The 12,103-nt window shown below is 40.3% G+C and overlaps 1 protein-coding gene and 1 pseudogene across 1 annotated transcript; one reads left to right on the top strand and one right to left on the bottom strand.

The window, feature by feature from the left end:
• Positions 1-276: 276 nt before the first annotated feature.
• LOC110060485 (N-fatty-acyl-amino acid synthase/hydrolase PM20D1.2-like) lies at positions 277-10,688 on the bottom strand. Its single transcript, XM_089276472.1, has 12 exons — positions 9,778-10,688; positions 8,982-9,214; positions 8,494-8,580; positions 7,532-7,665; positions 6,401-6,520; positions 5,698-5,776; positions 5,086-5,147; positions 4,657-4,735; positions 4,130-4,201; positions 3,085-3,198; positions 2,241-2,292; positions 277-1,289 (listed from the first exon to the last, which is right to left on the bottom strand). Exons 1-12 carry the CDS (start codon positions 10,037-10,039, stop codon positions 1,063-1,065), a joined length of 1,521 nt encoding a protein of 506 aa, XP_089132598.1. The 5' UTR covers positions 10,040-10,688; the 3' UTR covers positions 277-1,062.
• On the top strand, positions 10,238-11,686 carry LOC149101133 (uncharacterized; annotated as a pseudogene).
• Positions 11,687-12,103: the final 417 nt, after the last annotated feature.

A 12,103-nucleotide genomic window follows, 5' to 3' on the forward strand; every position in this document is an offset into this window, starting at 1 on the left:
TCCTTGGCAAAACCAGAAAAACTGTAAAGAGCATTGGACAGAAAATTCCGCAAAACCGCCATTGTCAATGACAAAAGCCAACGAGTAAATTGGAGAAAACCGAAAAACCGCAATTTCTAAGAACGAAAACCGAAAAACCGAACCAAAAATTGGCCAAATCCACAAAACCGAGAATAATTATAGTGAAAGTTTAGGAGAAAGAAGACAGAAGATAACACCAAAAAAATCCATCACTTGTAGAACACCACACTGCATGTCACACAACACAAGGAAAGGTCGGGTTGAGAACCGTTTATTTGGTGTAAATAGGCATGTAATTTGTGGCAACGGATTTTTAGTTAGTAGCCCTTTGCACGCATTGCAAAACTGCCATGCTATTAAATACGCAGCATTAGAATCCGCTATAATTACTCCACCCTTCCTGCTTGACTTTATATACATCAAAAGAGTTATCAATAGATGTCTTCAAAAGTTATAAGACCTTTCACTGCAAATTCTAAATGACATGTATAGAGCAATTTTCTTTGTTAAAAGTTCACGTGATTTTGAATTCAGGCTGCAAGTTTTGAGAACGATTTTTTTTTTTTTTCTATTCGTTCAGTTGTTTTCCTATTTACTTATCTCCTCAAGCAACACACTGGTCCGTGTCCGTTGTGGCACTGTAATCACGTGACCATCGATCAGTCCAAGGCATCTTTCTTTGCCGCTTTTCCGACGAAGTCAAACGGGTTTTGGAGAAACGTTTGAAGTACTTGCAGTACTGTAGTACTTCTAGCAACAGTGTGTGAGGTTTTTTTTTTGTTTTTTGGTTTCGGTTTGTTGTTGTTGTTGTTGTTGTTGTTGTTGTTGTTGCTGCTGTTTTTTTTTTTTCTCGGAAAGGCTTTCATTGTCTGCCATTAGTTTAAGATCTGCCTTTATGAAATTTGAAGCTTTTTTAAAAAAGAACTCAACAGTCGCATGTTATCTTCCAGTTTTCACAAGACTTGGAATGACCACCGATGACTTGTGCCATTCGAAAATTTCAAAATCTTATGCAAACATCGTTCGGCTTCCAGCTTCCCCTCACAATTCACTATGTGGCTTTTCTGTTTCTATAATCGCAGCATCAGCATTTCGCATCAAGTGATAAAAGTAGTTGATGGTCTTTTCATAATTCTTCACTCCCAGTCGTTCGTTGAAGCCGTGGATTCGTTTTGTGTCCTCGGGTGTGAGAACTGACGGCATGAATCTGTACACAGCATCTGTTAGGTCCAGATAGTGTTTTGTATCTGTGTTGGCGATCATAAGCCCTGAAAAACGAGTACATTAGTTTAATATCATAGTTAGTTCTAATCGTCTCGCACGGCATGTTACATGTACGTAGCGTAGCAAGGCCTCAAGCTTAACCCAGCGATCAGGCGTTCTTTTCTCAGGGTAGCAGAGAAAGAGAGAGAGAAAAGAGAACGCCTGGTCAGAGGTTAGCTAGATCTGGACTGACTACAGTAGAGGTCACAGTATGAACAGGCTAGTGACAGCGGTGAAAGAACGGTTGGCAGCGAGGCCAATATTTTCTTTAGGCTGTGCCTTAAACTTCTCAGACTCATTTAAAATAATTCATCAAGTTTAAACAATAATAATAATAATAATAATAATAATAATAATAATACTACTAACGACAATAATAATGATGATAACTTTATTTACGTGTCAACGAGATTTTGCATTGCTGCTAATTGGGAACACCTAAAACGAGTTACAATATCAGGACTATGTACAAAAGGAAATCATGAATGTGACGGTGTTTGAATATGTGACTTTAATTAGCATATATTTTCACGAATTTATTTCTCCGTTTTCTCCTAAGTTTTAGTCATGACTGGGAAGATATATCAAACACTCAAGACAGTGTTTGACCACATTTCCAAACATCTGGAACTTTTTCAAAAATAATCCGCTAGGCGTCGTATTTTCAACTCTCTTCTCGGTGTTTGGAAATGTGGTCAAACACGATCTTTCGTGTTTGATATACTACTTAATCGTATTGAAAAAAAGTCTACACAGAACATACGGACGATCATGATCCGCAGACTTGTTTTAAATCGGATGCGGCTAGAGGTCGAGATTCTTTTTGCCGTCGACCACAAGATGTTCTTCCCTCAGGGATCGAGACTGTTACTGGCTAATTCAACGAGGATGTGCGTTCAAGGCCGAGTGACTAAAATTGTTTGTCGTCTGTGCGTTTCAATTCGTGAGTCACTCACCTGGAGAAACACCCACTTCAGGAAATACCTGCCGCACACTTTGAGAAATTACCTGAAAAAATCAGATTAATACAGATTAATACAAACTTGTGTCTATGGCAGCATCTACACTACACCGGCCCGGGGAAATTTGAAAACGCAGCTTTATTTCTACTATTTCTTTATTTCAATTTCTACCGTCCACACTAATCCGTCACGAAAACGGATTTTCGAAAACGCTCTTTAAACCGGAGGAATTTGAAAACGCCGGCTTTCCGTTTTAGTGTGGACGGAAAACATTTTGAAAACGGAGCTTTTCGAAAACAATGGCGACACGATAATCACGTGATTTCCCTGACCGGATTTTCCTGAAACACAAATCCAAAATGACCGGTGATTGTTCTGGTTTTAAATTCCTCCGGCGTAGCGGGAACGAAAAACATCTGATGCGTTTTCAGAGTAAAACTTCCATTTTCAAATTCCCCCGGCGCACTGTAGACGGGGCCTATGGCTAACATGACAAAACGACCAATAGGGCTTCAAGTCCTTAATTCTAACTGAGGACTGTATCATAATACTACACCAGAAAGATGGATATAAAACAGAGCAGATATTTCTCTCGCTGAGGATGCAGACGTAAGGATGCAGACATAACGGGGAAAACAGCGTGTTTGGGTAGAAATCTCAAAGCAATTGATGATGAATTTGACGACAAAAACTCAAAATTTGGATTGAAAACTTTTCAAGAATATAATCTGTAGGAAGTTATCTGGCATCAGATTTTCGTAACCTGTATTTCTACAACTTTTCTTTTCAGAATGACAGAAACTTAAATACGGAAAAAAACGTCCCGACAAGTACATACCTGGAAACCAAACGACCGTTTATCCCAGCTAGATACGGGCGAGGGTTCGGCTGAATTCATCACACGAATTTTGACCCGATCATCGTTAATACATCGTCGGTCATGCTCAAGAACCTACAGCAGAAGTCAAAAATAAATAAACAAAAACAACTGGAATCCCGTCCAAGCCTGAATTTTCTCCAGGCTCTAATTTCACAGCTGCTTGAGTTGTGTATATAACTGCAAGGATCATTTATGTTTTCATTTGAAACACAGACTGTTATCAGCTGAGAAAGAAGCTAAGATAGATCGCTACAATAAATTGTTGTTTTAGGCAGCCAAATTGAAAATCCAATAAATCAAAAAGTAGAGCCTAGTAGAAGATTATGAAAAAAAATATTAACTCTCTCACAGCGGATACCAATGTAAGGCAGGCATGGTTGGCTGTTCCTGATCTTATTTCGCATGATGTCTGTTTCTCGTGGGTGGAAACCTCTCTTAGAGAGGCAGCTAGAGCTGTTATTGAGGCAGTCCAGGCCCCCCAGGGGCAGTCAGCTCCCATTTAAAAAGGCTAGTCGTCTCGCTTAGGGGTATAGATCAAGGATTCTAGTCTCATTTAGGGTGTTGATGACGAAACGCCAGTATTTTTAGCTATCAAAATATCTTTTAGGGTGCACTCGAACAAAAATAATAATTAAAGAAACGCTTAGTATTTCCGTTTTTAGGTTCGATTTCCGTCGGTCTCTGGAGTCCCGTCTACTAGCCCAGATACCTTTCCCGAACAGCGGCTGGTAATCCAGTCTATGCCGTTTTAAGTGGTATCTTTAAGGGTTCAAATAAAGCTCGTGCCACACCCACATCTCCCTTAGGGGTTTAATTGACATTTTCCGACGAGCACTCGCGACCTTTTCAAAGTTCACCCGCCCCCCCGGGGGGGGGGGGGGGTCCAGGCCTGAAAAAGAGTCACGATATTTTGATTGGATTAAAGGAATCGGAATATGCTGGGTGGTATAACAAAGATTGAACATGGACGTTATTTAGCTCCAAAGCAGATGGTTCTCCTCACCTCTTCAAGGGTATTACTTGGATGTACCCGATGATTTACTGTCACTCTTGCAGAGGAAGGGATTACGTTAGCCTGTTTGGTGATGTAAAAAAGAAAGATCTTGAAGTGAAAAACTAAAAAACTAAAATAAAACAAACACGACAAAAGGAAGAAGGAAGTGATACTGACTTGACGCTACTAAGAGACCTGTTTGGAAGACTTAATTTTGACAGCAGCCAAAGGCTTCTCGAACTCGCTAATAACTCATTAAGGTGAATCATAGGAAATCATGACCGTGACGGTGTTTGGAAATCTGATCTTAAGTAGCATCAAATATTATGATTTTATTTCTCCGTTCTCTCCTCAGTTGCAGTTTTGATTTATAAGGTAATATCAAACACTCAAGACAGCGTTTGGCCACATTTCCAAACACCTCGAAGTTGGCAAACATACTACGTTACCCGCCGTATTTTCAGCTCTCTTCTAGGTGTTTGTAAATGTGGTACGACTCGGTTTCTCGTGTTTGATGTAGTATTTGTAGTACAAACCTTAACGCCCGCGTTGAATTGAGTGACAGCGGTTGTAGTGCGAAGGAAAGCATTTGTTGCAGGTTTCATCTCGAGGATTCTAACAGAAAACAACAACAAAGAGGCATAGTTTAGTTGCACTAAACTGAGCGTTTATCAGGTGAGTACAATTTGTTATTTTCTTTTCCTCAATTAATGGTATTCGATCTGTTGACCAGCTGCAATATTGACGAAGTTACCCAAAAAGAAAGATCAGTCCTTTAAGACTCCTTTTCAACTACAATTAAACTGGTCGCATTTAACCAATCACAAGACGCACAAATAAACCAAAAAAAACACAATCAGAAGTCGATGTAAAAACATGCAACCGGCGCCAACCGCCGACGCGGGAAAAACACGTGTTTTCGCAATTGGTCTAAATAAATAAACAAACAACAAATAACATTATACCTGACAAAAAGTGGGCTGAAGAGCCATAAATTTGCCACGATAATCCTGAGATAAACAGGTACCTAGGAAGTATAAGAACTATTGATTTAACAGGGTACATGTTTGCATTATTCATCAATTCAACTGCGACTTTCCGCGCTGGTTCTTGTGGTACGTTTTGGGAAATCGTCAAAATAGCTAGCATGCATGCCGTAAGATTTATTTCACTTTTTTCTACTTTGGAAGCCTAACTTATTTTGTGAGTGACATGACAATCATCAGAGAAGACCAATGAAACAAACTGTGGTAAAGCTTTAACGGTATTTTGCTTTTCAAAGAAACTCTTCTTGAAATGGCTTCAGCTAAGTTCAGTGCGGCAGAAATAATTATGCACATCTTATTACAATGATTATTAATAAGATTTGTATAATTTTACGCACGTACGCATAATTATATAATTTACTCTTTCGTGCATAATTATGTTCATAATATTATTATAATAAAATGTGCATAATTATGCATGCTCCGAGCGTTTTTCTGCCTTGTCTCTTAGTATCAGCAATATTGTTTAGCTGGTACTCATTGTGGAAAGCAATATCAGCAACTGGTGATAATTGCAGTTCTGATTATTACCTGAGGAGCAAAACTCTCAAACATTTCCCTCACTGGGCCTGAGGAATCGAACACAACAGGCATCGGACAGGCCTCTAATCTATTTTAATCAATTGAATGCACAGAAAAGTAAACAATGTCAATAGAGAAGAGACAAGCAAATGAAGAGAATGCTGTACATACAGTTCAATCACGGAATTAATTAAAATAAAAACATTCAAACAGGAACAAATGACAGAAGGAAACGTCATGAAGGAATTACGACAATAACTAAATGTACAAAAGTGTCAAAACATGAAGGATTGAGTTACACAAACTGAACAACAGGCGGACGGACAGAAGGACACACAGACAGATAAACGGACAGAAAGATGGACAGAGAAATGTTACAGCATGAAATAATGAACCAGGAAATGAAAGAACAATGGAAAGAAGGAATGAGAATACCCGAATAAATAAAACAATGAAAACGAAAAGACGAAACAAAAACAAAAAAAGAAAGAAAATGAGGAATGTTTTAGCACAGAGGTTTTCAGTTACTATCACAACCTTGAACCCAGGCTCTCTCTCTCCTTTGCCTTGTAATTGAAAGTAAGTTGAAGGAGAGGGAAATTCGGATTGAAGTTGTTGCAGTCAGCATTCTTAAAGGGAATGAGCCATGTTATATCTAACTTTATCTTTTAAATCTTCTTTTAACAGCAAAAACACCCTTTCTTATACTCACTTAGTGACAGCACTTGACAGAATTCCAATGCTACTTTCTCTTGGCGGCATTGATGAATGTCCAGCTGAAGTCTGCACACTAAGTTCCGCCATCATGTAACCTTTCTCAGCCACACCAATTCTGTAAATATGACAACACACTGTGTCAAACATTAAAATATCATCTCTCTAACTCTCAAGGAAGGCACATCACAGTGGCCTCATGGTCGGTGTACTTGTCTCCAGATCGAGTGTTCCAGGTTCAAGCCCTAGCAAGGGCCATCGTGCTGCGTTCCTGGGCAACGCACTTTACTCTAACAATACCTCCCTCCACCCAGTTGTTTAAATGGGTACTGGCAAATTAAATGCCGGGGGGTAACACTGCAATGGACTAGCATCCCATCTAGGGGGAGTAGAAATACTCCTAGTTGCTTCATGCTACAGAAACCAGGATAAGCTCCAGCCTGATGCGCCACTTGGCTCATATGCATATTTACCTCTCAAGCTACAAATTACCTCATTAAACTGACAACAAACTGTAGCATAGGTCTGCAATTCATGCAGAGAGGAGAAGGATAGAGATTTCCCTTGGTCAGAACTTTTTTTACATGAGTTGTACTTTTACCTTTCCACACACCAGTTGGCACAGCTAATTGCCGTGTACATGAATTTTCGAGAGTTGATTTTGAATAAAGTGCAAAGGAATAGCCGAGTGCGCCTAAGCTGAGAGAGCTAACCACACAATTCCTGGCCAATGCCTCTTTTTATAATAACTATAAATAAAAAATAACAAATGTAAATTACAATATTTAGAGAACAAGCAACTACAGCCTTTTAGCTGGTTTTCATGTGGGTCTTCTAACCTGGTCAAATTAGAATTTGGAGATGATGGTTTTGGGGGAGGGAGGAAAACCGGACAACCCGGGGAAAAACCCTTGGAGTAAGGCGAGAACTAACAACAAACTCAACCCATATACAGAACTGGGTTAGAATTGAACACAGGCCACATCGGTAGCAGGCAAGAGCACTTGCCATTGCACCTTCCCTGCACTGGTTTTTTTCCTTTTTCTTTGGAATGGGGTGGGGGGGGGGGGGGGAGACTATATCCGCGGGGGAGGCAACTGTATATTTAAGTACCACTTATTTTACTCACAAAGCAAATGGTATCCTCATTCCTGGAACAGCATCCTTAACAATCACGGTTCCCTCGTCAATTAAAAATTCCAACTGCACCCCTTGGGATTTTAAATAAGTTGCGATTTGCAGAGCTCCATCAATCCCTTGGACCTTTTGGAAAAGTATCAATCAATCAATCAGAATGAGTGATTACAATCATACCTAGTTACCTGTTCCTCCCAAAGCATTGATGAAAAAAGATATCATTTAAAATGGAAATTTAATTTGAATTCCTTAATCATGTTGCAAGGGAAGGAGGTGGCCTAAATTGGTTATTTTCCTGGATTCCAGATCAAGTGGTCCAGGTTCGAGCCCTGACCGTTCATTCTGTCCATTGCATTCTTGGGTACTTACACGTACGACACTTTACTCATGGCCTCTCTGAACTTAACCCAGTTAATATATACCTTGGTCAGTACCAGTGATTATCAAATGCTGTACCCAGATAGCTCTGCAATAGACTAGCATCCCATTCAGGGGGATTTTATTAGGCAAGAGCGGTTTTCATTTGAGTGTCAAAAGGTAGTTGGTTTTGCGTTGACTACGCTACATAACTGGCTTAAAAAACTTGCGCCACGTTTTCATCCAGTTAGAAGTAAAGCTAAAACCAGTTGTGACTCACTTGCACTTGTTTTCCTGCACTTTGCATCAACGACATGTCATTAATTTTCAGTTTTGATTGGTTCATTTGATTGTCTGTGTCCTATGTGATTGGCTTGAGTGATAACTTTGGTTTTGGTTTTACGACACTCGAAAGAGCACTGCTCTAATTAAAATACTTGTTGTGGTTGGTGACCCTGATTGAGAAGAAACTGAAGAGCCTAGCCTGATCAAGAGTACCAGGTTCAAAGAAGGACCTTTTGACACTATTCTATGTGACTCCAACTGACAATCATGTGGTATCATTCAAAGAATTTCCTAATAATACCACACACTTACTTCTTCATCATGTCCAAAAGCTAAGAAAAAACTACGTTGTGGTTGGTGACCCTGCTTGAGAAGAAACTGAAGAGCTTCCAGAGAACCCTGAATAAAGATCCAAGATGATCAAATGCAATGACTTCAATTAGTTTCAGCAAGCACTCAGATTTATTTCTTTCCACACTCTATTATTTCCCCACTTCAGATCTGTCAACCGACATTTGACAACATAACAGCATCCATGCAGTGTCCCAAATAATTGGCTGTTAAATAAGAAACAAAAACAAGTACTAATAGATCAAGATGCTACACAAATCTATGAACAGCCAGAAGCTTTCTCATAATTGCAATAACTGGAATCAATTTTGTATGCATATAGAAAGGGCAGGGGGCAGGGGACTTATAACCAGAATTTTACATTATGCAAGAATTATCCATCAACCTCATTATTTCATTCATCTTGCTTTGAGATAGCAAATGAATGTCTTTGTAGTAAATGCACATACCATGACACCATTTTTGACATCCAATGTTCCTCTACCCCAGAAGTACCCATCCTGGATATGCCCTTCGAAAGGGGGTACTTCCCACGATTCATTGGTAGCTGGCACTACATCTAAGTGACTAGCAATGAGATAAGGCTTTAGGAACGTATTACTTCCTTTTACAGACACAAGCAAACTGTAGTTTGCAATGACTCTATGCTCCACTAGAGGATGGCTAAACACATCTGAAAATTCTGAAGATAAAGATTATGGTTATGGCATCTGTGAGAGCAGCTTAACTGTAGCAGTTTTCCACATCCTTCCCCTTCCAATTGTACCTATATTTTCTCCACTACCGATTTTTTTTTTTGTTTTTTTTGTCACGATCCTTACAAAAGAGCAGAAGAGTGCAGTTCTCACAATCTTTTAATTCCATCTGTCGTCATAGTGAAGCAGCTGTTATCGTTTTAGGGCTACGGGTATTGTTTCTGCTGTTTGTTTTATTGTTCTCTCAAAAGGTATCGAGCCATTCATATCAGACCGTGAAAGAGCTACGACCTGACCCCAAAAAATAGCGAGAAAGTAGAGGCTGGCCTCTGGAATCGAAACCTCTTTAAACTCCAACGGTAAAAACGCATGACCCGCGACGATGTGAATTTCTGCTAAACCGTGTTTTTCTTCCGCAACCTGCAAAACCGCACCCGTGAAATATATATACACTTTGAATCTTGCAAATCTTGGCTTATCACTACCAACTATCAGTACAACAGCTTTGACACAGCATACAAGGAAACTTTTTCAGATGTTACTTGCTCACCTTTAAGAATGAACTGAAGAAATTTGTAAAGTTCTTCACGGCTGTAGATTCCAACGTCGTAAGAAACGGTCTCGAAAGTGATAGCGGTTTGAAATCTCTTTTTGACAGCATCGTCTGCAGGAATAAAATCTAAATCGCTTGGCTTACAAGGAACACCAGCTATCGGTTGGTTAGAAAACATCACAGTCCGTACGATGATGATTAAAACGAGAGTAGAGAAAGCTGTAAGAACAAGGTAAAAAATATTACGAAGGCCCGCCATGTTTATCTTTTTCCGGGCTCCGTGTGGTCACGCATCACGCAATCGAATCTTACTAGGGCCCAGTTTTTTTTTTTTTTTCTTTTTTTTTGGCGAACCCGTGAAATCCTGGAGCTGAGTATAGAAGTCAGTCAATCGATAAAAATCGATATCGATCAAGTGATTTTACCAATCGATAACGACTTTTTTTGATATCGATTTATGACGGAAGTGCAAGTGCAGCATTGTTGCTATTTGAAAGCACTTATTAAATAAGTATTTTTTTTTTTCATCGAAGCCACCCGGCAGTTGACGCCAGCGCCGGCCCCTCTTGCTCCTTTTTCCGTTTATTCTATAAGAAACTGAATAGAATCATTCAGCTCTGTATCAAGAATGTACACTATTCCCATCTGACTCATCACGAAGGCTTACAAATCCATGTTTACCTATTTCATGCGCACAATAGAGTAGTTTGAACATTACGTTGACCCTATTCAAGAGGCCATCGACGACTTACTTCTCCCAACACTATTCGGTCAAACGGAGCCCCTCCCTAGTGAACTGCGTCAGCTTGTTACTTTGAAACCCGCTCAATGAGGGCTAGGTGTACCTGACTTATGGTTTATGCTGCTTCCACGACAATAACAGCATCGCACATAGATTCTATTACCGCACAGGGCACGTTCAAGGTTGCAGGCGAGAATTCCACAGAGGAGTCAAAAAGACAACATCAAGCTTTGAAAACTGCGTCGGTGAAATCGAGAATGGAAAGTGTTAATTCCACTCTTCCCTCGGATCTGCTGCGGTCAGTCAACCAATCGAGAGACAAGGGTGCGAGCTCGTGGCCTACCGCAGTACCCCTTGTTGATCAAGGCTTGGTGCTGAATAAACAAGAATTCAGAGACTCTCTGCGTTTAAGGTATAATGTGCACCTATCCGATATACCAAGCAAGTGTGTTTGTGGTGAGAAGTATGCCGTCAGCCATGCCCTGTCTTGCAAAAAGGGAGGGTTTGTGGCGCAGGGAAACGATGACGTTTGCAACCTACTTACCTCAATTCTTGATAAGGTTTGGACCAGCGTTGAAGTAGAACCACAACTATAACCTCTGGATAATGAGCGATTCAACCTCAGAAGTGCGGTGACCAGTCCGGAGGCAAGGGGCTTTTGGTCTCGAGGAGTCACGGCATTTTTCGATGTCAGAGTAACGCATGTTAGCTCCAAGTGTAACCAGGGAAAAGCGACATCCACAATCTTTAAGGAGCAGGAGGAGGAGAAAAAGCGGAAGTACCAACAAAGGGTGCTAGACATTGAAACTGGATTTTTCACTCCTCTAGTTTTTAGAACCAACGGCGGGATGAAGCCGATTGTAACTGCTTTCTCAAACTCCTAACCGAGAAGCTCTCAGAAAAGAATGAGGAACATTAGATTACTATTACTTGGATTAGAACATTGCTTTCCGTTGACATTTTAAGGTCGGTACATACGTGTGAGAGGCTCTGGGGCACCTTTCCACAAAATTCCACAAGGGGATTTCACTGATGACTGCCGCTTAAACGCTAGCCAAGCGTATGTGCGCTAATTTTAGAAAGTGAATAATGGCGAGAACTTGTGAATTAGTGTTTTAGGATCTTTTTAATATTTTTATTTTCATTAAAACTTTAGTATATGAATAGTGTTTTTTCTCTTGTTTTTATTATAAGGTCTCCTAGGAATGCTTCTCTCTTTTAAGTGGGCGGTCGATCGCTGTCAAACTTTCGTTTTCGAAAGCACCAGTTCACAACCACCTCTTTCCAAATCCCAACGTAAGGTGATAGCTTACGCAAGCCTTGACAGTACGAGAGGTAATTTCTGACAACTTATTTCCTCTTTACGCAACACCCTCACCTGCCAACGAGGAAAATATCATGAATTTTATTTCCTACTCGATGAACGCCTCGTAAGATAATGTTTGTGGCCACTATCACAGGCACAAGTAATGAAAAACTCGCACTTCGCATTGAAATTGCAGGGGCTGGGGTGAGGCGTGGTTAATAGAGGGAGACGCTTATGTCTACTTTTATTCCAAATAGGGTGCGGTTTGTCAGAGG

The sequence above is a fragment of the Orbicella faveolata genome, unplaced genomic scaffold (assembly GCF_042242905.1).
Source record: "Orbicella faveolata isolate gen_17 unplaced genomic scaffold, um_ofav_v1 contig_4, whole genome shotgun sequence".
Taxonomy (NCBI): domain Eukaryota; kingdom Metazoa; phylum Cnidaria; class Anthozoa; order Scleractinia; family Merulinidae; genus Orbicella; species Orbicella faveolata.

Coding starts and splice junctions, on each gene's coding strand:
- LOC110060485 (XM_089276472.1), bottom strand. CDS start 10,039: ATGGCGGGCCTTCGTAATATTTTTTACCTTGTTCTTACAGCTTTCTCT. Junction 5,777..6,400: donor CTGTCAAGTGCTGTCACTAA/GTGAGTATAAGA, acceptor TGATTAAAATAG/ATTAGAGGCCTGTCCGATGC. Junction 3,199..4,129: donor CAAGTAATACCCTTGAAGAG/GTGAGGAGAACC, acceptor CTTCTGCTGTAG/GTTCTTGAGCATGACCGACG.